This window comes from Hibiscus syriacus, unplaced genomic scaffold (genome assembly GCF_006381635.1).
Source record: "Hibiscus syriacus cultivar Baekdansim isolate YM2019G1 unplaced genomic scaffold, ASM638163v2 tig00111013_pilon, whole genome shotgun sequence".
NCBI classification, from domain to species: domain Eukaryota; kingdom Viridiplantae; phylum Streptophyta; class Magnoliopsida; order Malvales; family Malvaceae; genus Hibiscus; species Hibiscus syriacus.
The window spans coordinates 1192767-1217715 of NW_024062953.1; the positions used below are offsets into that span (position 1 = coordinate 1192767).

General features: G+C 33.5%; 1 protein-coding gene across 1 annotated transcript; it reads right to left on the reverse strand.

The window, feature by feature from the left end:
• Positions 1-15522: 15522 nt before the first annotated feature.
• LOC120150112 (pectinesterase/pectinesterase inhibitor PPE8B-like) lies at positions 15523-18069 on the reverse strand. The gene is made up of 3 exons (XM_039162833.1): positions 17739-18069; positions 16357-16929; positions 15523-16279 (listed from the first exon to the last, which is right to left on the reverse strand). The coding sequence occupies exons 1-3, from the start codon at positions 18052-18054 to the stop codon at positions 15582-15584; spliced, it is 1587 nt and encodes a 528-aa protein (XP_039018764.1). The 5' UTR covers positions 18055-18069; the 3' UTR covers positions 15523-15581.
• Positions 18070-24949: the final 6880 nt, after the last annotated feature.

Sequence of the window (24949 nt, forward strand, 5' to 3'; positions counted from 1 at the left end):
AGATGAAATTTTGATATGGATGAGTTTTTGATGTTTAAATCAGATTTTTGACTTGTCAAGAAGCTAACTAAGAAGTATGAGGTGTTAGAATTCAAATTAGAACATATTGGAATTTGGGTTGGATTCTTAAATTCTACATGGAGAATTAGATTTCTAGGTTTTAGAGGTATTTAATGGATAATAATTAGTTTAAGTAAGTGTATGAGAGCTAAGAGTATTAAAGGGATTGAAATATGTATGTTTGAGTTGAAATGAGATGATTTTCGGGCTAAAAATAGGATTTCTGGGTTAGGGGAATCGGTACCCATTCAAGGGGAACCGATACCCCCTCAACGAAATGAATTTCCAGAATGCTAGAGGGGAATCAGTACCCCCAGGGGGGAACCGATACCCCCTCATCGTATATGAAATTCCAGATTGCTTGAGGGGAATCGATACCCCAGGGGGGGAACCGATTCCCCCATGAGAAAAGAAGAAGAAAGAAAAGAAAGCAAGACTAAGCTATAAATTCTTTAAATTAGTAAGCTATTAAAGCTTAATTTCAAGACATAGACATCTGATGATCATCTTGAAAATTTTGTTTATGTAGATACCGAGCCTACTCGAGTTCGGGAACAATCTACAAGTAGGATCGATCGAGGAAAAGGCAAAGAAGTATAGGTGAGTGCATATGCATAGCATGAATATAGTATTATATTCAGTTCTAGACTTGTGATAAGTCTAGATTCCATATTTTGACATATGATCACATTCCATATTATGATACATGACATGAATTTATATTATATGTATTGCATGACATGAATATGCAGAAAAAGTTATATGAGCTATGTGATAAAGGTATGTAAATGACATGTCTATGTGATAAAGGTATGGAAATAATATGACTACGCGATATGAACTACGGGAAATGTATAAGCCCATGTTATGTAGATGAGAACTATAGGTATAGTTGGCATGCCAAGGGTAGAGGGTATACTCGGTTCTTTAGGACATATGTATATCCTTTGGAACCTGTGTGAAGTCTTGAAAGACACATACTTGATCCATAGTATATGTATATGATTCTTAAGGAATTCTATGTGGTCCTTATGGACATCATTCTACGGGCACTTCGGTGCAATTCTACGGGCACTTCGGTGCAATTCTACGGGCACTTCGGTGCATTTATACGAGCTGTGGTGACAGCATAGTGCACAACCTCACATTACTCAAATACCTTAGGTTCTCAATATGCTATCATGGGCCAATAAACTTATTAATACAGAATAATGAATGTTACAGTCATACGCTTACAGGTATGGATATTGATGAAGTATATTATATTGATTAAGTACATGTTTGCATCTCATCTCATATGATCCTGACATTTTCATTACATTACATTGCCTTATTATTATTGCCTCACTAAGTCGATGACTTAGCGTGTGAGTGTTTCACACGTAGGATCCGAGGAATTAGACGAGACAGGTGAAACAGCTTGACAGTATTACTCCTGCAACCATCAGATCAGAAGCAACTTAATCAGTAGGTCATTTTGTTATGTAAATGGCAGTTGGCATGTAATTAAAGGGTTAAGTTGTGTATGCTCTGAATATTTTTGTAAACTTATATTACAGTATGTATATTATTGTATTTTCTTAATATAAGTTCAAATATTTTACTATTATTTATTAAGAGTTATGTTTTAAAGTCGATGTAGTATCTCTGACTCATATCCGGGTCGGGTATGGGTTGGGGGTGTTACATTTTGTGCTTTGATGGTTAGATTTACGTAAGGGTTTTTTAAGTAAACAAATATAATCAGAAAATGAGAGATGAGTTAGGTTGTTTACCTTTCAGTCCAGTTACTTCGTTGGAGCTTAGGTCGATGGCTATGGTGTTTGAAATTTCAATTTAGCGTGGGTGAAAGAGAGAGTTGAAAAGGAAAGTGGAGAGTGAAGTTGCGGCAGGGGTAAGTGTTTTGGGGGTTCCAACGTGAATTAGCCTAGGTTTAAGCATAGAGTTAGGTTTTATATAAAATTGTTGGGTAAATTAACTCTTAGTCACCATAACTTTAGGGATATATTATTTTTAGGCCTTCTAGATTTATGTGTTTTTCTAAAACAGTCGCTTATTTGTTTAAATTTTCTTAGTTGTTTTAAATGTCTAGTGTCATTTATGTTATTTTCCATGTTATTTTAGTTTAAACCGAATAAGATAAATTTTATATCAGACCCTGTAATTTTAGTATTTTATATTTAGGTCACTGATTTATTTTTGATTTATAAATTTAATTTTACATACATTTAAATTTAATCATTACATTTATGTATATATACACTTTTTAAATTTATAGTTTGGCATGTTATGTTTTTTATTTTTATATTTAGGTCATATGTGTACATAATATGTTAATATGCATTGATTTTTAATTAAAATATACGTATATAATTTTTTTGTATATCATGTTGTATGATATTTTTAATTTTGTTTAATTAATTTTTGGCATGACATATTTTTTGCACAATTTGTATGATATCCTCATTTGCATAACTTGACATATTACATAATCGGACTAAGGGTAATACCCTTTTAATTTAAAATTGTTTTAAGTGGGCAGTCATAACTGATTTGAGGTCCGCTTTTAATAATTTTAAAATAAAAGTGTATCCCGAAAGTGAAACAAAAAAATTTATTCGTCACCTAAAATTTGTGAACGAGAGAAAAGGAAATGTTCGTTTATTTAAATATATCGAGAAAAGGTTGTTATATCTTTAAGATCTGGTCTCGATATTTGTAAATAATCAAACATTCTTTATCTTTCTAAAACGACTTGGTAATTTTAATTTAATTTGTTTGAGTGCTTTTGAATTTTTTTTAAATTTACGTCATTGTTTTATGGGATCAAAAATCAAATTAAGTTCGAATTTATAAAGTTCATTGCAAAGACGTTAATTAATCGACTAGGTACCGATTTAGGGCGTTGTGGGGGTGCTAATCCTTCCCCACACGTAACTGACTCCCGAACTCGGATTTTGGTAACGCAGACCTCAATTTGTTGTTTTAATTAAAATTAATTTTTATTTAAAACGACAAAGCATTTTTGGGTGCCCAATCACACCCTAATCAAAGATTGGTGGTGACTCTTCGAACCGTCTTTTTCGATCGTAAAGGAAATTCAAATTTTTTCGAAACGAGAGGTCTTTTAAATCGCATATGTTTTTAAAATAAAAAGAGACAATTAAGAATTAATGTGGTTTTTAAAATCTCACATTTTTTCGCCTTTTAAGAAAAAATCGTTTCGACAGCTTGGCGACTCTGTTGGGGACTTTTTTTTAGAGAGTCAAGCCGATAGTCGATTAATTAATTGTCTTTGCAATTGAAAGTTATAAATTCGTTTTAATTTGGTTTTTGATCCCTTGTTTGGTTTTTAATAAGTTTTGTTTGTATTTTGGTTTTTTTTTAATTTAATTCGATTAACAATTAAATAGTTGTATTGATCTGTTTGCTAATGGTTTCAGAATAATTGTGTGTTTTGGGAATTGATTTTGAGTGTTTTTATTGTTTGTTTTTTCGCTTTTCCTCACACACTGCACAGCTGCATTTTCATGACATGAGCTAAAACCTCGCTCCGTCCTAATTAAGTAGGAGTAAGAGACTATGCCCTCGTGTGGTTTTCACCTCCGCATGGGATAGTGGATCGCTCCTGGAGCTCACGCCTTATGGTCCTCGTGATGGTAATCACTTCCGCATGGACATAAGGAGGTGTGTTCCCTCGAAATTGAACTCGATCCCCTAAAGCCTGTGATGGGCCAGGATTGAGGGTTCGGCAGCCCAAGGGGGCACCGACAAGGACAATTCGAGAACCTATTACTTTAGAACTGAACCCAGCATATAGTGAACATAGAGCCTAAATTTAGGTCGAGCCTAACCCGAACCTTAAGAGTCCCGTGAGGAGGGTACACAAGGAAAAGCTTTTTGAGTCATTCGATTTTGCTTTTTGAATAAATGTATGTGAACTAGAAATCATGCGGTTAGGTTTATTTTTCTCGAACAAGCATGCGAATTAGATATCATGCGGTTAGGATTTTTTGTGAATGTCAAAGTTTGGGGTAGATATCATGTTGGGTAGGATCAACTAAAGTATGATTGGGTAGCCAGCATGTGAGGGTAGGTTTTATTTGATGTTTATGGTACTTATTTTGTTGTTTATATTATGTGCACTAACCCATTTTTGTTCTATGTCTATTTTATTTGGATTTTATTGCATTTACATCTTCATGTCATTACAAGGTGTTAATTCACAAGTGATTGACTAATGAGAAGGCTAGACATATTGAGACAAGAAATTCTCAACCATGTAGTCAAAACCGAGAGATCCAAAGATGTTCGACTGATCATGAAGAATGATATCCGTTGAATGAAGAAACCAAACTGATTGAAGACTTCCTTTAATGGGGAAAAGGCCAAGATGTTGACTCAAGAGATAGATACAATCATACTAAGGACAAGAAGACCCTTCACAAAGACATGAAGACCACTTCGTATTGAAAGTAAACATGGAGACCTCACGATTCGATTTAAAGACATCTGGCGTCATCAAAGGTGATAAAATTCGCCGACAAATTTGGGTTCAATTTTAGATTCCATGAAGAATATGGCTCAAGGAAATGAAGAAATGAAGAATCACATTTATATTTTGACTACATGGTGTTCTGAATTCTTGTTGTCTAAATGAAGGTTGTTCTATGGTGGTCACTTTTAGGATTAACACCTTGTGCATTTGCATTTGCATTTGCATTCTTATTAGCTTCAATTTTTTTTTATTTTTTTTTGCTATTGTTGTTTTTTGTCCTTTTGTTATTTTATTTGTACTAACCTGTTTTTTATGTTGTTTTTCTCTTTGTCTGCATTGCATGGTCATGACATATTCAAAAGGTGTTGATTTGTGAGTGGTCATCATAGTAAAAGGTTTTCATGACGGAAAAGGGGTTTCGTGATCAAACATACTATAACACAGTCAAAAAATGGCATCCTGAGAAAGCTTCGAAAATAGTGGAGATTTGCGCACATAAAAATCATATGTCTGACGAAGAGCACAAGGAGATAAGAGAGATAAAAGAGAAGATGTTCAAGATGATGGATAAAATAGATGTTTTGTCCAAAAAAAGAGTGAATTCTACAAAAGAAAAGAAAGAACTCAATGAAAACAATCTCGAGGTGTCAGATACGCAAGGAACTACTTTAGAACCTGTTGATTCTAGTCAATATGAGAAATCACGCACAATCATTATTCGTATCAACAAGTTGTTTGGAAATGCCAAGGAAATAGTGGCAACTATAGAAATTCAAAAGGATGAAAAGAAGCCATGCGGTCAGAACTCGTTGGTGTTTGATAGTTTACTCCCAACATCAGGGGAAATAAAACTGGAAACTCCAATTCAACCCAAGTTAAGAGATGGATCTCGTTGTGATTTCATCCCAATATCATATAAGGAATTGTATGATGAACTGTTAGAAGCCCGAGAAGTGGCCCCGCATTATGTGAAACCTTTGCAGCCTCCATATCCAAGTTGGTATGACGTCAACGTTCGTTGTGAATATCATGCTGGGATTCAAGGACATTCTATTGAGAATTGTTCTACCTTAAAACGTCGAGTCCAACTTCTACTAGATCATGGAGTATTGGAGTTTGAATTGAAAGGACAACCTAGTTTGGTAACAGATTATCCTGTTGGATTCGAACCAAAAGTGACCAAAGGTAAGAGTATTAGTGAGGACATCCAAGAAGAAGATTGTTTGCCAAAGTACGGAGCTCAGATTCGTCATATAAGAAATGTCCCAAAGGATTGGATAATAGGGGTCGCTAAACTGAAGAATGACGCTGAACAGTGGAGAAAGAATTGCAAGGTGCACGAAGGTCGAGCCGAGAAGTTTTCTCATGATTTACAAATTGCAGAAAAAAGACACAATATAGTTTTTGATAATTTGGGAAGATATCAGACCGAGAATCAGATGTTGAATAAGTCTATTGCCAATATGGAAATCTCATATCAGCGCCACAAGCGGGAGACTGACGCTGAGCTAGAAGCCGTTAGAGCGAAGAACGAGAAGTTGATAAAGATTGTAGATGATTGCAGTGATCTTATACAAGAGCTTTATAACCACAATGACTTTCTTACAAGAAAGATTCAACAACAGTGTCTACATCTCCGAGAATCGGCACTCAAGATAGAGAAAAGGGACAAAGTCATGACCCAAGCAAGCAATGTGGCTTACAAATGGGTTGATTTAGCTGGCTTTGCAAGAGAATTGAAACAGATTGACAACTCGACCCCCGAGCATGAGTGGAAATTAAATTGGCTTTTGAAGGAGATAGAAAAGTTCGGAGTGAAAGCTGTCCATTATATGTAAAGTTTGTTTGATGTATCGAGACTTTTGTGTTCAATGAAAGTTGTTTTAAGATGGTCACTCTGGAATGATACCTTTTGTATTTGCATTTTCATTGTATGTATTTATTTAAGCATTTTACATGCATTAATTATAAAAGCACAAAAATAATTTATGGAAGGTTATGTGACAGTAATAACAAGATCATCCATTCATACTACTTCCTCATCGTCATGAATAAGCAAATAGAAACAATGGAGCAATCTCATAAGGGATCACAAGATCAGTTGCAAGAGCAGTTAGTCGGGTCATAACAAGATACGGGGAATCAATCATCAGGTTCTTTGCAAGGCGTATCGAATCAAATGATCCAGGTACTGGTACCACAGGCTGCTAGTAAAGAGAAAATAGAGGATAAAGGAAATCAATCTCATCAGACTGGTACATCAAGAGTGATAATTTGCCCTGGAGCGTCTAACTCAGACCTAGGGATGAGCCTCGTCAATTTTGAGCAATTTGAAGACAAATTCAGGTGGTTGAATAAAGCCATTGAAGATATGAAGATTATTAATGCCCCTCACAAGGAGTTAGAAGCTAGAGAACTTAGTTTGGTCCCTGATTTGGTCATCCCACATAAATTTAGGGTGCCTAATTTTGAGAAATATGATGGCACTAGTTGTCCCATAATTCATCTAAAGATGTTTTGTAGAAAGATGGAAGGGTACCTAAATAATGACAATATGTTGATTCATTACTTCCATGATAGTCTTGTTGGGCCAGCTATAGTATGGTATAACCGTTTGAACAAAGAACAGATCAAGACATGGGTCAACCTAGCTGATGCTTTTCTGGGACAATATCAATATGTTAAAGGCTTAGCCCCAAAACATCATGACCTTCAAAGGATAAGAATGAAAGCTACTGAGAGCTTTAAAGAATATGCCCTAAGATGGAGATGAGTGGCAGCACAAGTTCAACCTCCTTTGTTAGAAGAAGAAATATCATATATGTTTCACGATTCTCTTCCAGCTCATTTCTTTGAGTTAATGTTAGGAAAGTCTACGAATAACTTCAAGGATCTTATGACGGCTGGAGAGTTAATTGAGGATGCAATAAACAAAGGAAACTTGAAAGACACTTCTAAAAACCCAACCGATCAAAAGGAACCAACTGATGAGGTGAATGAATGTTACGTCCAGAGCTCTCAAAGTCGTAAAAGAAAAGGGGTAGCGAGTTACTCGAGACGTCCAAAGAAAGTCCCAATATCGAAAAATGCTTTGAAAGTGTTCCAAACTCCTATCTCAGATCTGTATCCCCATTTGATTGAAGGTCAATACCTCACACCGAGGCCAATGAAAGTGCAACCAGACCCTTCTACTCACAGCTATGATCAAGATAGTGTATGTGATTTCCACTTGGGGGCATTGGGACATTATACGGGAAATTATAGGCCGCTGTTAAAGGAAATAGAGATGCTTGTGGAAAATGGGACGTTGACAGAGGAATTGGTGGAACAGTGGATAACGAGCTTGAGTGGGGCATCAAAGAATAATATGTAACATCCGTTTGAGTTAATTACCACGATATTATATGGGTAATGGGGCCTCCTAGATAGGAATATATCATTTCATTCTACCATGAAGCTTTATTCCATTTGCAACATCATGTTTGAACTTGTTTTTCATCCTTTCTCAGTTTTTGGTAATGATATTTAAATAAATTCATGTTACTTTAAGGATGGTAAGCATTGAATCGAATTTGCGATTTGAAATTCTTTGAATATCATCTGAATTAAAAACTCTTTAAATGATTAGAGTTATAAATCTTTGACAATATGACAAGGTAGAAACCTGATAAAACAAGGACCTTGACCTTATCCCCAGAAGATACAATCGAACACTATACCCTTTTCTTGCAGGGGTCGATATAGCCTTCTTCTATCACAAGGAGATGAACAGGAGGCTTGGTATTCAGGTATGCATAGGAACGGACAACATGGGGCATCTTTTGTGTATGATGTTACAAAACCAACTAGATTTCACTTTTGTTGATGATGTTCAAGGATGATTATGATCTTTACAGATGGAAGAGTCGAGTAGATGAATCTAGTTTAGGTCAGTTGCTTGGAAATTGAACTCTAACGACGAGATTTTCTGACTTTCAACAACACCTAGACTATGACAGGTTCTTCTTGACAAGCTTAAGAAATTGGACCCGTATACCCAAATTATAATATTATATGTATACAATAAAGCTTGAGCTGTCCCTCTAGAGCAATTGGTTAAACGCCCCGACTTTATGGACATAATTTAGCTAGCCCAATAAAGGTGATGATATTATATATATACAATAAAGCTGAGCTATTCCGCTAAAGCAATTGGTTATAGAGGAAACTCGAAAGCCCTGGCTTTATGAATAGATTATATTCAAACCATGACCTTGATCGGGTACCTGGCAATTTGGTGTATGCTCCACTTTGATTGTCAAGTCAAAGACTTTGTGATGAGATGAACCCTTTAGCTAGCCCGATAGAGGCAAATTACAATAAAGCTGATTTCAGCTAGCCAGATAATGGCAAATTAAATCAATTTTATGAATAAGGAGTTTCGGTAAAGATGGACTAAGGGAGTTAAGGAACACCTGTTATAGTCAATATCACACGAGCACTCAGGAATTTCATTTTTAGACCGATATTTCTACACTGCCTTTGTTAGAGGAGTCTACGAGGCTTGAACAAATGGAAGATTTCAGAGAACTGAAATAAAAGTGTTCTATAAAGTCTAGTAATTGATTATACAAGTTACTTCATTTTGTCCGTATCCGATTAAAATACCAAGCCAGAAGGAGGGACATGTTGTGATGTTCGCAATGACCAAGAAAGAAATGTAAGTTTGTTGGCCGAAACCTTAAAAAATAGGAAGCCAACCTCAAGCCAACCCATCAATTTTGACACTTGTCAAAGAGTTATAACTCTGAAAAATTAAATAGTTATTGATTCTTTTGATATTCTTTGAACTCATGTTTATGATTTGATTTGATTGTAAGCCTGAATTAAGGGGCAATGCTTTATAAAATTCTTTCATTCTTTGATCCCTATAATAAGAGAAAAGGGAAAAACATTTTCAAACAGGACAGTCTCAAATGTCAAAGGTCCTTGAAGCTGGAAAGATTCATTCTGCCTCTGTTGTAGAAAAAAAATAAATGATGCCAGAATAGTGAAGCATTTCACAGTATTGAAAGCAAGTGGTCCGAGAGATTAGAAAGACTAAAGAATACAGCTTGTAGCATTTCCTTGTGACGTTGTTAGTAACCCGCCAAGAAGAAGATGGTCTCATTATTCAGAAGGGGCATTATCCTAACTTGTATAAAAATGTAAGACATTTTGTTAAAAGAGTTGACCACTTCTTAAGTGTTTGTGGAGACATGAAGAGAAGCCCTCGAGCTATTTGATAATACAGTTGTTTAGTGACATCAGATTGAGACTATTCAAGTTATGATATATTGGGCACAAAGAAATCCATGAGTACCCACTTTGGGGCATGACCAGAAATCCAGATCATGTTGGGATGACAAGATTTAAACCAAGAAGATATTGAGAATGGGTCTCACAACTTGAAGTGTCAGGGGCAAACCGTGAATTAGAGCAGAGCTTAAGTTGTAGAGGAAGCCAACCGAACATCAATCAATGGCAGAGTCCTTAAAGATCAACTCAGAAATCGTACTTGAGCCAAGGACAGAAATGGGGCAATACAGTGGTATTTCTGATCATAGCAAGAAGTTGAGAGAGAAAGCAATTTCTCCAAAATGAAGATAGAAAATAAAGACAACAAGAAGATAGAAGAAGATCAGATGGCTCTTCGGAAGAATGCAAGCTTGAAATTATGAGTTGCTACACTGATATCAAAGTAAACCCCAGAGAGGAATGATCAAGTAGAAGAAGACTAAGTTCGCCACTTTGAAGTCAAGTGAAGATGGAATCGATATTTATGCATTCATGAGAACATCATTTGCATAAAAGAAAATACATTACACTGATACATTTCATTGCATTCGTGTTTCATGCATAAACACATGATTTTGACAGATCTTCCAGTGAAAAGAGAAGATGCAGGATGTTAAAATCCCGACAATTGAAAAGTAGAAGTTAAACATCAAATACGGGGAATTATGTTTAGAGAGGCAGAACCTGAGGAACGCAGGGGTCAATCCACATAGGAAGCATTGCTTTGAAGCGGGGCACGTGGACCGACCATTAAGTCATTTTATGAAGTGAAATGAGAAATATTTCTCATTAAAATATGAAATTTGAGATTTTGAAAAATAAGAAAGGTTTCTTACCCATTAAACAATTTAAGTCCTTTGGGCCATCAGTAAGGCTTTCGAGCATGATGATTAAGTCTTTCAGGTAATTTGTAAGCCTTCACCGAAGAGTAGTGAAGCAAACCCATCAATAAGTGTCATCAGTAAGTCTTTCGAGCATGATGATGAAGTCCTTCGGGCCATCAGTAAGTCTTTCGAGCATGATGATTAAATCCTTCGGGTAATTTGTAAGCCTTCACTGAAGAGTAGTGAAGCAAATCCATCAGTAAGTGCCATCAGTAAGTCTTTCGAGCATGATGATGAATTCTTTCGAGCATAATGATTAAATCTTTTGGGTCATCAGTAAGTCTTTCGAGCATGATGATTAAATCATTCGGGCCATCAGTAAGTCTTTCGAGCATGATGATTAAATTATTCGGGTCATTTTTGAGTCTTTCGAGAAAGATAATAAATCTTTCGGGTCATCCATAAGTCATTCGGGTATGATGTTTTCACACCAAGGTGATAAGTCATTCGGGCCATTTTAAGTCTTCTTGGAAGAGCGTTGGAGTAAGCCATCAGATCATCAAATGTAGGAGAAAATTAAAGGTTCTCGAGTATAAAGAAGCGGATCAATTGATTAAAAAGAAATACGTACGAGGAGTCATTAACCAATTCAAGGTCCCAGGAAGAGAGAGATTCAGATGGCAACCGAGTCCAAGAAGATTCTCATATCTAGTTGTTGCGAGACAAGCTCCCTCAAGAGAAATGGATTCTCAAAGATTCTCTTAAATTTTACATTTTTCGAGTATAATGTTTTTCAAATCTTCAAGCATACATTAATGAGTGACAACGTTTGATTTTCAGGTTTAACCTTCGAAGTTGAGCCTTCATGGAAGAATAGTGAAGCAGAATCACACCAGAAGATTGTTCGAGTTATACTCCCCGAAGCAAGAGGGAGCGAACCCATAGGAAGAAGATTGTTCGAGTTCTACTCCTTGAAGCAAAAGGGAGCGAACCCGTCGACAGAAGATTGTTCGAGTTCTACTCCCTGAAGCAAGAGGGAGCGAACCCATAGACAGAAGATTGTTCGAGTTCTAAGCCCTGAAGCAAGAAGGAACGAACCCGTAGGAAGAAGATTGTTCGAGTTCTACTCCTTTAAGCAAGAGGGAGTGAACCCGTAGGAAGAAGATATTTTGAGTTCTATTCCTTGAAGCAAGAGGGAGCGAACCCACTGGTTGAAGATTGTTCAAAGAAGAGGGAGCATATCCTCATCAAGTTTCAAAGCACGAAGATGGAACTGGATAAAAACACACCATCTTTTGATCTTTGCTCTATTCTCGTTGCACGACAATGAACAAAGAGGGGCAGCTGTAGATTCTCGTTTTTATCCGGGGCCGAGTCGAAGCAGACTCAAAGCAATCACAACCTAACCCGACCTTGAACCAGTTGCGGGCCCAATTCAAGCCCAATGGACGACAGTTGATTGCAGAGGAAAAGAGAGAGGTTAATGTTGGTTTTTAGCAGTTTTTTTATATATACGGAAGGGGAACACAAAAAGGTGGGGGGACATAATAGATTACACAGGAGCATTTTGAAGGAGAGGAGACAAAAAAAAAAGAGGGAGTCCTTTAGATTCGTTTTTTTTATAGAGCAAAGCAAATATGAAAACGGTGTAAATAATATTCCATCGCCGGTGTTCAAAGAGCAAGCAATATAACGGAGATTTACCCTACCTTTTTTTCGAAAGCGATACAAAGCAGATTCAAAATTTAATTCCTGTAAGATTTTCTTTTTATGACTATTTACAGTTACATTTTTTTATATTTGTTTTAATAGCTTTTAAAATAAGTACGAAACTCAAAATAGAAGTGAGAGCGGTTGGGTTTACCTTCGGGTATGTGTGTAGTCGAAGTAAGTGAGTGATAGTGATTAAGGTCCTTTCTTAGAGATTACAATGTCGTCGGAGTAGGGGTTTGCATGCGTATGAGAGGCTCGGTTTTGAGTTTAAATCTAAGTAGAGATGGAAGGGTGGTGTAAGGTCTCGGTTAAAGTCTCCTCTACTTGGTTTTAAGGTGTAGGCGCATAGGAGAAAGTTCTGGGCGTTGAATGGTGACCAGGTTTGTATGGGTTGAAAGGCCGAGAGTCTAAAGCGGTGTTAGAGTTTCAAAGGTAGGTTTTTGTGCTTTGATGGTTAGATTTACGTAAGGGTTTTTTAAGTAAACAAATATAATCAGAAAATGAGAGATGAGTTAGGTTGTTTACCTTTCAGTCCAGTTACTTCGTTGGAGCTTAGGTCGATGGCTATGGTGTTTGAAATTTCAATTTAGCGTGGGTGAAAGAGAGAGTTGAAAAGGAAAGTGGAGAGTGAAGCTGCGGCAGGGGTAAGTGTTTTGGGGGTTCCAACGTGAATTAGCCTAGGTTTAAGCATAGAGTTAGGTTTTATATAAAATTGTTGGGTAAATTAACTCTTAGTCACCATAACTTTAGGGATATATTATTTTTAGGCCTTCTAGATTTTTGTGTTTTTCTAAAACAGTCGCTTATTTGTTTAAATTTTCTTAGTTGTTTTAAATGTCTAGTGTCATTTATGTTATTTTCCATGTTATTTTAGTTTAAACCGAATAAGATAAATTTTATATCAGACCCTGTAATTTTAGTATTTTATGTTTAGGTCACTGATTTATTTTTGATTTATAAATTTAATTTTACATACATTTAAATTTAATCATTACATTTATGTATATATACACTTTTTAAATTTATAGTTTGGCATGTTATGTTTTTTATTTTTATATTTAGGTCATATGTGTACATAATATGTTAATATGCATTGATTTTTAATTAAAATATACGTATATAATTTTTTGTATATCATGTTGTATGATATTTTTAATTTTGTTTAATTAATTTTTGGCATGACATATTTTTTGCACAATTTGTATGATATCCTCATTTGCATAACTTGACATATTACATAATCGGACTAAGGGTAATACCCTTTTAATTTAAAATTGTTTTAAGTGGGCAGTCATAACTGATTTGAGGTCCGCTTTTAATGATTTTAAAATAAAAGTGTATCCCGAAAGTGAAACAAAAAAATTGATTCGTCACCTAAAATTTGTGAAAGAGAGAAAAGGAAATGTTCGTTTATTTAAATATATCGAGAAAAGGTTGTTATATCTTTAAGATATGGTCTCGATATTTGTAAATAATCAAACATTCTTTATCTTTCTAAAACGACTTGGTAATTTTAATTTAATTTGTTTGAGTGCTTTTGAATTTTTTTTAAATTTACGTCATTGTTTTATGGGATCAAAAATCAAATTAAGTTCGAATTTATAAAGTTCATTGCAAAGACGTTAATTAATCGACTAGGTACCGATTTAGGGCGTTGTGGGGGTGCTAATCCTTCCCCACACGTAACTGACTCCCGAACTCGGATTTTGGTAACGCAGACCTCAATTTGTTGTTTTAATTAAAATTAATTTTTATTTAAAACGACAAAGCATTTTTGGGTGCCCAATCACACCCTAATCAAAGATTGGTGGTGACTCTTCGAACCGTCTTTTTCGATCGTAAAGGAAATTCAAATTTTTTCGAAACGAGAGGTCTTTTAAATCGCATATGTTTTTAAAATAAAAAGAGACAATTAAGAATTAATGTGGTTTTTAAAATCTCACATTTTTTCGCCTTTTAAGAAAAAATCGTTTCGACATATTGCATTTATGTTATATTAAAAGTTAGATTATATTTATATTTAAAATATGATGACGAAGGTGAAAGGGACAAAATGTGAATTACAATCCGCGTAGGAGCTCCAGTGAATTAAACCACTGCATTATGTGTTATATGGTTTAAGTACCCAATTACCGGAGGCCCGTGATGAGAGTTACACCAGTTGAAGGCAGCCATATATTTCCAGCAAGGAACTTACCAACAGTGAATTTTGCAGCTTCATCACGGCTGATAAAAAGGAATCCGGGCCATGTTACCCTCCTGGAAGTTCCGGCTCCGGGTCCAGCATTCAAATATTCGGCAAAATAACATCAATTTTGAGTAAGCTCTCAAATTTTGTGTCGAGGACCTCCTAAATATGAGTTAAAGCTATGTTTGACGGGAGAAAAATCCAAGTTAGGCACCATCCAACAATTTTGAACCGAGAAGCCGGTGTTTTGTCCGGAACCCAATCTTCTGTTTATGAGGATATGTGAGGACAGAAGAGTGACATCAGCTCGGGAAAACCATGGTGACTTTTTCGAATAGAAAACCAATCGTACAGTAAATATCGCATTCCCTATAAAATTGACGCAGGGAAAGTGCGTATAATGTGTCCCCATACCCCCACTTGCAAAATATCGAAAGATAGGACGCAACAGAAAGTGCCAAGGCTTGTTCAGTTGTTGAGGACCTTTTGTGTTTTGAAATCTGATATCCCGAGCCATAAACCCATCGTCTGTAAAAGCTGAAAAATCGGGAAAATGATCAAAACGGGCAAGTACATGAAGAAGAAGCCGTGACCCCATTCTTCTTTTATTGATACTCCTGGTCTTATAAGATATCGTTAGTTAATGGTATAAATTATACATAGGCCATTTACTAAGGACCACTTCATCAATTTCTTTTAGTATGATAATAATACCAAATTTTTTAGAAGGTCCCTGTATTGTGATTTTTTGGCTAATTTAATCCCTCTACTTTCTAAAATTTGTATTTTCAACTTGAGATCAATTTTTTAATTAATCCCATCAAATATTTTTATATGGATTTGAAATATATATATGGCGATGTAGCACATATAAAAATATATAAATTTTTCAAATCATAACCTTCTAGGAATACAGTATTATATGAAAAAGGATGCTATATCAAGTACATAAGCAAAACTTATATTGATTGCTTTTAGTTAGCTATACCCCAAGCCCTGAGGCGTATTTAACACCAGTTGACGGCAACCACAGGTTTCCTTCAATAAATTGAGTCACCGTAAAGTTAACAGCTTGAGCAGAATTGTTCAAAACATGGTAGCCGGGCCACTTAACTCGGCCACTGAGGCTAGCCCCCGCCCCGGAATTCATGTACTCGGCATAGTACAATGTGTCCAAAGCAAAATCTTGGTTCCATTCAAGCCACCCCTGTGGTCTTATGGCATCACTAATGTAGGATTGCATGATAACGGTCCTTGAGTACAGTTTCCAGGGTCTCCCCAAGTATGTAGGAGTGGAGTTAACCGAAGGTAACAAATCTGTATCGGCCGAGATGTTGCAGAATTGAATGGAGAAGCCGGTCGGTTGATTCGGATCTTTGCGACCTTGAGCTGTGATGGTGTTCTTCTGGTTCGGTAGGCCTTGATTGGCTAGGATTCGACAGTTTTGGAACACTGCGGTGGCGTCACCGAATATGAAATCAACTGTCCCAGTGATCGTGCATTCCCGGAAAAACTGACGCATCGTGTGGGTGTAGAGCGAGTCCTGGTAGCCCCTGATTGCACATCGGAAGAAAACCGAGAGGTCCGAGTCGGACCGCAATGCTACCGCTTGGTGCTTCTGGGGTCCTGCTGTGTTCTCAAATGTTATGTCTCTTGCTATGAAGCCTCTCCCACTTACAGCTGCAGATTTCAGGACAAGACATTCAAAATTCACATACAATAGACCTTAAGGACAACATCAAATGTACCATACTTACCAAATGTGGCGGATCGGAACGTCGTCCAGCCATCGATGAAGCTTCGATTTCCCGATATAACCGTGACATCCATTCCATCCCCAATCATCATAATGTTCCATTTCTTCTTCTTGATCTCCACATTCTCTTTATACACACCTTTCTTGATATAAATAACGTATCTGCTCAAGCTCTCGTCAGGCGCGGTAGCGATTGCATCCATTATGGTAGTGAAATTCCCGGTCCCATCAGCAGCAACCACGACATTAGTCGTTACTCCGTTTACTTGCAACAATCTTCGATCCTCCCTTTTGAACCAATATGGGAATTGGTTCTTATTCGGAACTTTCTCATTCGGATGACCGCCAATGCCACCTTTACCAGTGCCATTGGACCGAGAACTCGGATTGGGATGCACCATGGTGAGAAGATCTCGGACCATCGAAGAGATGCCGTTAACGCTCCCTGCAACTACAGTTTTGGCTATACTACTTGTACCTTCAAAGCCATCAACGCATGTGTCTTGGTTAGACATTGCAGCACTTAACCATGTCCTTAAATCAGAGCTTAGATCACCAGTACTGTTATCTTTAGCTGCAAATAAACAGTAGAATAATATTACAATTAATTTCTATACTATTTCAAAATTTAAAATTTGATCACTATACTTTAATTTTACTATATTAAATTTATCGATTATTTTTTATTTAGAATTGTTGATCCTTCCTTTAGGATGGACACAGGGTTTTCTATCAAAGGTACAACTCAATAAATTATATTAAAGTTTTAAGGGTACAAAATTACAAAATTTTAGGGTGTGAAATACTGAAATTAGATAATTAATAGAAAATACATAAACTATATGAGAGTTTCAAATTTCCAGGCCACTCCTCCCTCGATCCATCCTCGCCCTCCTTACTAGGGGTATTCAATATTCAATTTTAATCGAATTAACGGACCGAACTCAAATTTAATTCGATTAGTCCTTCAGGTAATTAGATCTTGAGTCGGTTAACAATTATTTTTTTAATTTGATTATCAATTAATTTGATTCAGAATCAATTATTGGATAATTTATTTAATAATTATTTTAATTTTAATTAATTCAATTTATCCACCAATCAAATTAATCAATGGGACACTGTTACTCTCTAGTTTATGTTTGACTTTACTGTTAATGGTTGATTTGGCGGTTATAAAAAAATACAAAATTGTTAGTTTATATTTTTAATCATCTATATTTATAATTTTATTAATTATTAAATATAAATGAAAAAATAATTTTGAAAAGATAAAATTAACAGAATTTATGAACATACAAAAGTAAAAATATATTTTAAAAATAAATAGAAGCTAAACTTTTTCCGGGGGGGAAAAAGCAACTGAGAAAATTTATATAGTACCTTTAGGATTCTGGGAAGCAGACAGAGTCCAGGTTAACTCGTCGGCCGAGAAGTCGAGCAGATCAAGGCAATCGGAAATGGCATTAGAGAGGCGAAAATCATGAAATAAGCCTCCGAACCGAGAAACGACGGAGGAAGCTTTTCTTATGGCATCAATGGTGGTTCTCAAAGAACCTATAAACTCGGCTGCCGGTACCTTCAAGCACTCGGCTTCGAGGAACTCATTGGTTGTACCGGCATTCGTGCCAGTACACCATAAACAAAGAGCAGCAAGAACAACAACAATGAAGACGGATAAATGGGGCGGCTTTGGCATGGTTTTTTGGAATGTAAGAGGGTAATCACATTAACTAAAACAATGAATACATATATATATATATATATTGAGAGTTGGATGGGAAGGTGAAGGAATTAAAGAGGGAGGTTGAGTCGTGGAGAAGAGGCTATCGGGGATGGCTTAGGTCATGGACTCATGGTTTCGTTCCCACTCCCAGTGTTGGGTGTGCTCTATTTATGCTCGTGTCGGTGCTGCAAAATAATATTGTTATCAATATTACATGTCATGGTAAAACTCCAGAATTTTTCTTCTAAACTCGTCCATCACCCGTTAAAACATTAGTAGTGATATGAGCTGAACGTTAATTTATTGATCGAAAGTAACAACGGTATCAATAAGATATCTTTAAAATATGATTTTATTATATCTTAATGAATAGATTAACGTTCAGTTCAGACGATCGTCAATTGTTTAATAAAAAAATAATGAGTTTAAAAACATATGAATAATCAGATAATCATTTTATAATTTTTAATAGTTGATAAACTTAACAAATGAATCATTTGAGAGTATTTATATACTTTACACCGTAAAAATAAGGGAGGTTGAGCAAAACTAACGATGGAACAAAGTATATTATCTATAGAGCGAGAGGGTCGTATAATTACGGAACACTAAAGGGCAAAAAGATCTAAAAAACGAAAACAAAAACATTATTATTTGCTCTAAATACCTAAACAAGGGGCATCGAGTCCTGTGTGCCTATGCCCATTGCTCAAGATAATATTAATTTTTTTCACTTTTAGATTTCAATACTTTTCTATATTTTGAATTAATTGTATTATATATTTTCAAATCATGATTCTTATTTTTAGATTGATCTTTAAAATTTTAAATATTTTACTTCTATCCCTAAACAATAACCTTCATTTTAAAATAGTCTTTAAACTTTTTAATATTTCAATTTCATCTTTAAAATATTACTCTCATTCTAAATTAATCCCTAAACTGTTGAATCTATCAATTTAATTCCCAAATTCATCTAAATATATAATTAATTTCAATCATAGTTTAATCTAATTTTTTTCAAACATATAATAATATAAATTAACCTAACGATTTTATTAACGTGAATGTTATTAGCATAACCTATGATTTGGGATAAAATTAGAAGATTTAAAAATTTGGATCACTAACTAAAACAGTTTTGCATTCCAAAGAAGAAAGGAAAATCTCTCGTCAACTTTTACTTTCCCAAACTAATTAAAAAACACATTTAATTGCTTTTCAGTCCATAGTTTTCAGCCTTTCACTGTATAAAACGGTTAAATGATCTCTTAAGTCATTCTCAATTTATAGATCGGACAAATTAGTCTCTCTAAAAAAATAGTAATTTAATCATTGGTATCTGATTTATTGTTCTACTAATTCAGATTGGATATTGTAAAAATTTACTGTGGAGGTGACATTCCCAACACAGTTTACTACATTCACAACGTCAAGATTTAAACTTACAACCTTACTTAACAGATTTAATATCTCATCTCATCGAATCAACTGATTATCGGTAATTTTTCATAATCTTAAACGCACTAATTGCCAAATGAAAAGAAATCTTTCTCATTAAGTAAAACATCAAAGAGATTAAAGAAGAAAACATGAAATTTGTAAGAATAAAAATGAGACATGAAGTGTAACATCAAATGGCTTCTTTTTTCAAAAGCAATAATAAAGGCAATATATTAAAGAGAAAGTGTATATCACTACGTCTATACTTTGCTTTAATTAGGGATACTTCAAAACCGCGTTTGTCAGCTTTTCCCTTTTATTTTTATGGGTAAACTACACTAGTAATCACTTCACTCTAGTCATTTAACTTTTAAAACTGCGTTATAATCATTGAACTTTTAATCCACTTTCATTATGGCGTTACCGTCAACAGACATCAAGAAATGATGATGTAGCACGTTAATGACTCTTTCTTAAATAATAATAAGGTATCAAATTTGTAAATGCTACAAAAGGTTAATTTTTTTTATTAACAGAACAGTATAAATGATATGTTTGGCCATAAATTTAGCATAGTTTGATTTTAAGATGATATGATGATTGGTAATAATGGATCAGAAAGTTTTAAATTTTAATTTTGATTGAGATGGGAAGGAATTATAAATTTATTTTTATGAATTTGAATTGGAAAAAAATGGAAGTAATTTAGTGATCTTATTGTGATTTTAAGTAAAGAATCTCCGACAACCTTCGTTGTTTCTCAAGTGCATGGATAGTCTAATCTTTCGAGCTTTTCCAAAGGATTATTCCTAAAAAAAATTATGACATAAGAGATCTCAACACTTCTTTTAGTCAAATTGGACTGATCTTAACAAAAATTATGATTAGATTATTGAATTATTACGACACTTAAGTCGTAGTTTTCGTGACAATTTATTCATATTTTATTACTGATGTAATGGTATTTTATTAGAATGATACGTACTTCACCTTATACTATTTTATATTAAATTTGTTTTAAAATATATATTTCTTTTAATTTTAAAATTATTTGATTACATGATACTCTCTCATATCAATAATGAAATACAAGTAGACTGTAATGTGCATTGATATATTAAAAAAATTACAGCTTAATCCTCATTTTCGTTAAAATTACATCAATTGACAACAATATAAATATTAATAATTACATTATCCATTATATAACTTTTCTCGTATAAATTTTCTTATATTTTTTCAAGAAAAATATATAACAAAGGCATTGGACCATAGATAAAGACCGATAAAATATTTTATGTTTGAGATACAAACTTATGAAGTTATATAAATAATTTAATGTATATGAAATTACAGAATTTTAAAAAATATTGAATTAAATTATCAATAAAACATGTAAATAAAATTATTTATACTGTATAAAAATTTAAAACTTTTATAAAAGTACAACCGAACCCGTCGATTCATCATTGACCATAGATTAGTAGGGAACCCTCTGTCTGGCTACCAAACACACCGACTAGGGTATCAGAAATCACTTTGGCTCCATCGAATCTTTAGCTTTGAATATTTGCCCTAATTTTCAAGGGGTCTTTTGTATTGCTTTCTTCACCATTTGCATGACAGTGCGAAAATTCCCAAGCCTTTAACTTTTGAAATTCGAATGCTACGATAAACAAGAACCCCGACATTGTTAGGCAACTGCCATTCTGTTGTTTTATAGAAGCTTTGTCGCATTACATTATTTGGAAACCGTTTACTTTGACACTTGTTTTACCCGTAAGATTTATTTCGATCTCTTTGATTAATTCATCGTATTAGACCATTTCTTAGAAATTATAATATCACCTCAAAACTTTTGAACTCGTTGAACCTCTATCTATATTGTTCATCGTCAGATTGTTTCGTCTCAAAATATGTTCTTGCTCTCGCCAACAACGGCCTCACCACCATTCGGATCGTTGAATAGAACCTATGATCTTTGAGAAGCCCAAAACGTGAGTTACCCGTTTGTGGCTTTTTGAATTTTAGTGACTTATTTGTAATCTTACAAATAATTAAATGATTTGTTTGTAATTTTATCAATAACTGAATGTCATGCATTGTAATTTATCCAAAAATCATTCATTTATTTTATATATTTTTCTACAAATTCTAAATCTAATCTTAATCCTACCTAGAGGGATTGAGATTGAAAAGGTAGACTCTAGAAGAAGGAAGAAAAATGCTCTTAGTGGATCTAGACCATGTGACTTGTTTCTAAATTTGTTTTCTAACAAAGCCTTGTAATGTTCATTTTATTTTTTTAATGGCACAATTATACGTTTGTGAAAATTGATTGACTTATAAGTATATAAAATCCATTAACACATTTATAATCATATTAATGATTGAGTGACATGCAATGCAATTTACCCCTATCAATAATAAGATGACACGACATCTTCTAGGGAATAGTATCAAATACTATTTCTATTTTAGTTTGTCTCTCTTTTAATTCATTGAACAAACATAAAATCGATAGAAAGTAGGTGGAAATGTTAATGCATACACCATCCAACAAATGGATTGTTTGTTAACTAGTCCATTTTTTTTTAAAAAAAATCGTGACTTGAATTTTATTTTTTATTATTTAAAAAGCTTGTGATATATCTTATTTAATGAATGCTTTTTTAAAGAAATTAAAATTTATGATGAACGTAAAGATTTTTCATAATAAAAATCATACCACTCAATTAATTGAATAAATGCGTATTTATATGTGTACTTAGGATTTTCATAACTTATAATTTCGTACAATTTTTTACTATAGTGGAATTCTTGTCCTTATCGGTGATCATTTCTGGTCTAGAAATTGTCACATAAAATTTGTATATTACTAATTAACGGTAATCTATCATTTTCTTTATTAATTTCGTTAGTTACAAAATATTTATTCCAAAACACCAATTTTACAACTAAATTCGATCAAAATATATATTTCAAAAATTTCAATTAATTATAGATCCAACACATGCAGGCATGAGATGCTTCCCCTTGAAAGTGAACAATATCATTATCTCTGCATATGCCAAACAAAAAAGCTATCATCACCTTTACCATTATGATAAGGTGGACGAGCTTGAAAAATTAAATATATTATATTAAAACATATAGAGTTTATTGTACCATACGTTTTTAAATTACGATTTTTATTTTAAATTCATCCTTAAATTTTGAATATTTTAATTCCATCCTTAAATTATAACTTTCATTCTAAATTAATTCTTAAACATTTAAACATTCTTGTTTCATCCCCAAACCATTACCTTTATTTTAAATTGACCGCAAACTTTTGAATCTTCCAATTTCATCGAAATATGTAATTAGTTTAAGATGTAGTTTAACCTAAATGTTAATTATTCAAAACATATAGTAATATAGTTTGTCCTAACGGTTTTATAAACAAGGGATGTCATTAGCATATACTGATAGTTTGTGATGAAATTAAAATGCTGAAAACTTTAAGAACTAATTTAGAATTAGTGTCATTGTTTGGTAATGCAATTAGAATGTTCAAAGTTTGAGGGCTAGTATAAAATGAAAACAATAGTTTGGGAATAAAAATGAAATATAAGGACTAATTTAAAATGAGAATCATGATTGTAATATATATATATATATATATATATATATATATATATATATATATATAATAAATTGAAAAATAATGAAGGGACAAACCCAAACCTTGTGAAAATGGTTTTTGCAAATTTAGTATGTGAACGCACACTTGATGTGGTTGAAGTCCAACCCTTGTTAAGGATTTGGCACAATAAATAGATGGGAGTGGACCCAAAATAAATACAATTTTCAATGTTTGTTACTCCTCTTTAGGAGAGTCAACTCATTATAGCTCTAAACTTACCAAATATGTCCTAAAATTAGGCACAAAATTACTATCAAATATTAAAAACAAGAATTATCAAAACTAATAATGACTCATTAGATATTTAGTTTCAAAAATTAGAGGGAGTCAAAGGCTAATTTAGCTTAAATTTAATCTAATGTAAATCCAAAATATCATCGGATCAAAAAAAATTTGGGGAGAGATATTAATTGATCTCAAAATAAACGTTAGTGGTTAAAATATTCTTAAAAAAATAGGAGCCAAAGTAATTATTTAATCAAACACTAGGGGCATATGTTGACTTTATGCCATTCATGAAAGTAAAAGTAAAGTGACTAAAATTTAAATTATGAAGAGAGTACTGGGACTTGAAGCTTATTTTAACAAAATTTATATGATTAAACAAAAAACCGTGAATTGTGAAACTTGTAAACATGGGCTTAGGCCTTTTTCCTTTTGATGGGTCTAAATTATAAAACTATTTTCGGACCAACAATATATATATATAATACAATATCCAATTACATAGTATAAATATATAGTATAAGATTTTGTTGTTTTATACATGTTTAGAATTGTTAAATAAGTAAAAATATACGGTTAAAATCAACAGTAAGATATTATATTTATTGAAAAAATGTTTAAGTATTGGGTAAATTGTAGGATTAATATTAGGTATAAAGTGTTCTAAACAACCTTTGAGATTTAAATCTTGTTATTGTAAATTGATGATCTATCTAAATCTTTGAATCGATTCTCTTATCTTAATACGTATTTAAAATCTCCACGAATATATTATATTTGAACTTTGATAAAATCAGTCATCAATAGATTATCGTAATTTATTTTTTAATTATCTTGTTGATTTACACCTAGTTTTAATCTTTTGTTTGCTCCTTCAAACTGTAACTACACATGTCTATGGTGTTGGGGATTTGTTCATGATCAATTCAGATAAAGATTTTTATGTGGAATAGTTTAATTCGGTTTGAATATAAATAAAATATTTTTAATATATATATTTAAATTTAATTATAAAACTATATAAATAATAAAATAAAATAAAATACATTATATTTTTAAATAAATACATAATGATAAATTTAGCTCTAGAATTTACTTCTTTTGTCTTTTTAATTTTTATTTGTTGAGTTAAATTTGATTATCATCTTTTTAAAAGCAATCACTATTTTTTAAATACAAATATAGATTAAAACATTATTATCTTTAGTTGGTGTTGACATATACAAATAATGTGATATTATTTTGTTTGAAAATAAAATAATAATAATGTCATATTAGCATAGAATGTAACACCCCCAACCCGTACCCGACCCGGATACGAGTCCGATATGTCACATTACCTTTTTAAAACATTACTCTTAACAAATAATAAGAAAATGCGATAATATACATATATTAATACAAGTTTACCAAAATACTCAGAGCATACACAACTTAACCCTTTAGTTACATGTCAACACCCATTTACATAACAAAATGACCTACTGATTAGGTTGCTTCTGATCTAATAGT

What these genes read in the sequence shown, in the direction of transcription:
- LOC120150112 (XM_039162833.1), bottom strand. Translation starts at nt 18,054, where the DNA reads ATGCCAAAGCCGCCCCATTTATCCGTCTTCATTGTTGTTGTTCTTGCT. An exon ending in TGCTTCCCAGAATCCTAAAG is followed by an intron (nt 16,930 to 17,738) that starts GTACTATATAAA and finishes GTTTATTTGCAG; the next exon opens with CTAAAGATAACAGTACTGGT. An exon ending in GTTCCGATCCGCCACATTTG is followed by an intron (nt 16,280 to 16,356) that starts GTAAGTATGGTA and finishes TGAAATCTGCAG; the next exon opens with CTGTAAGTGGGAGAGGCTTC.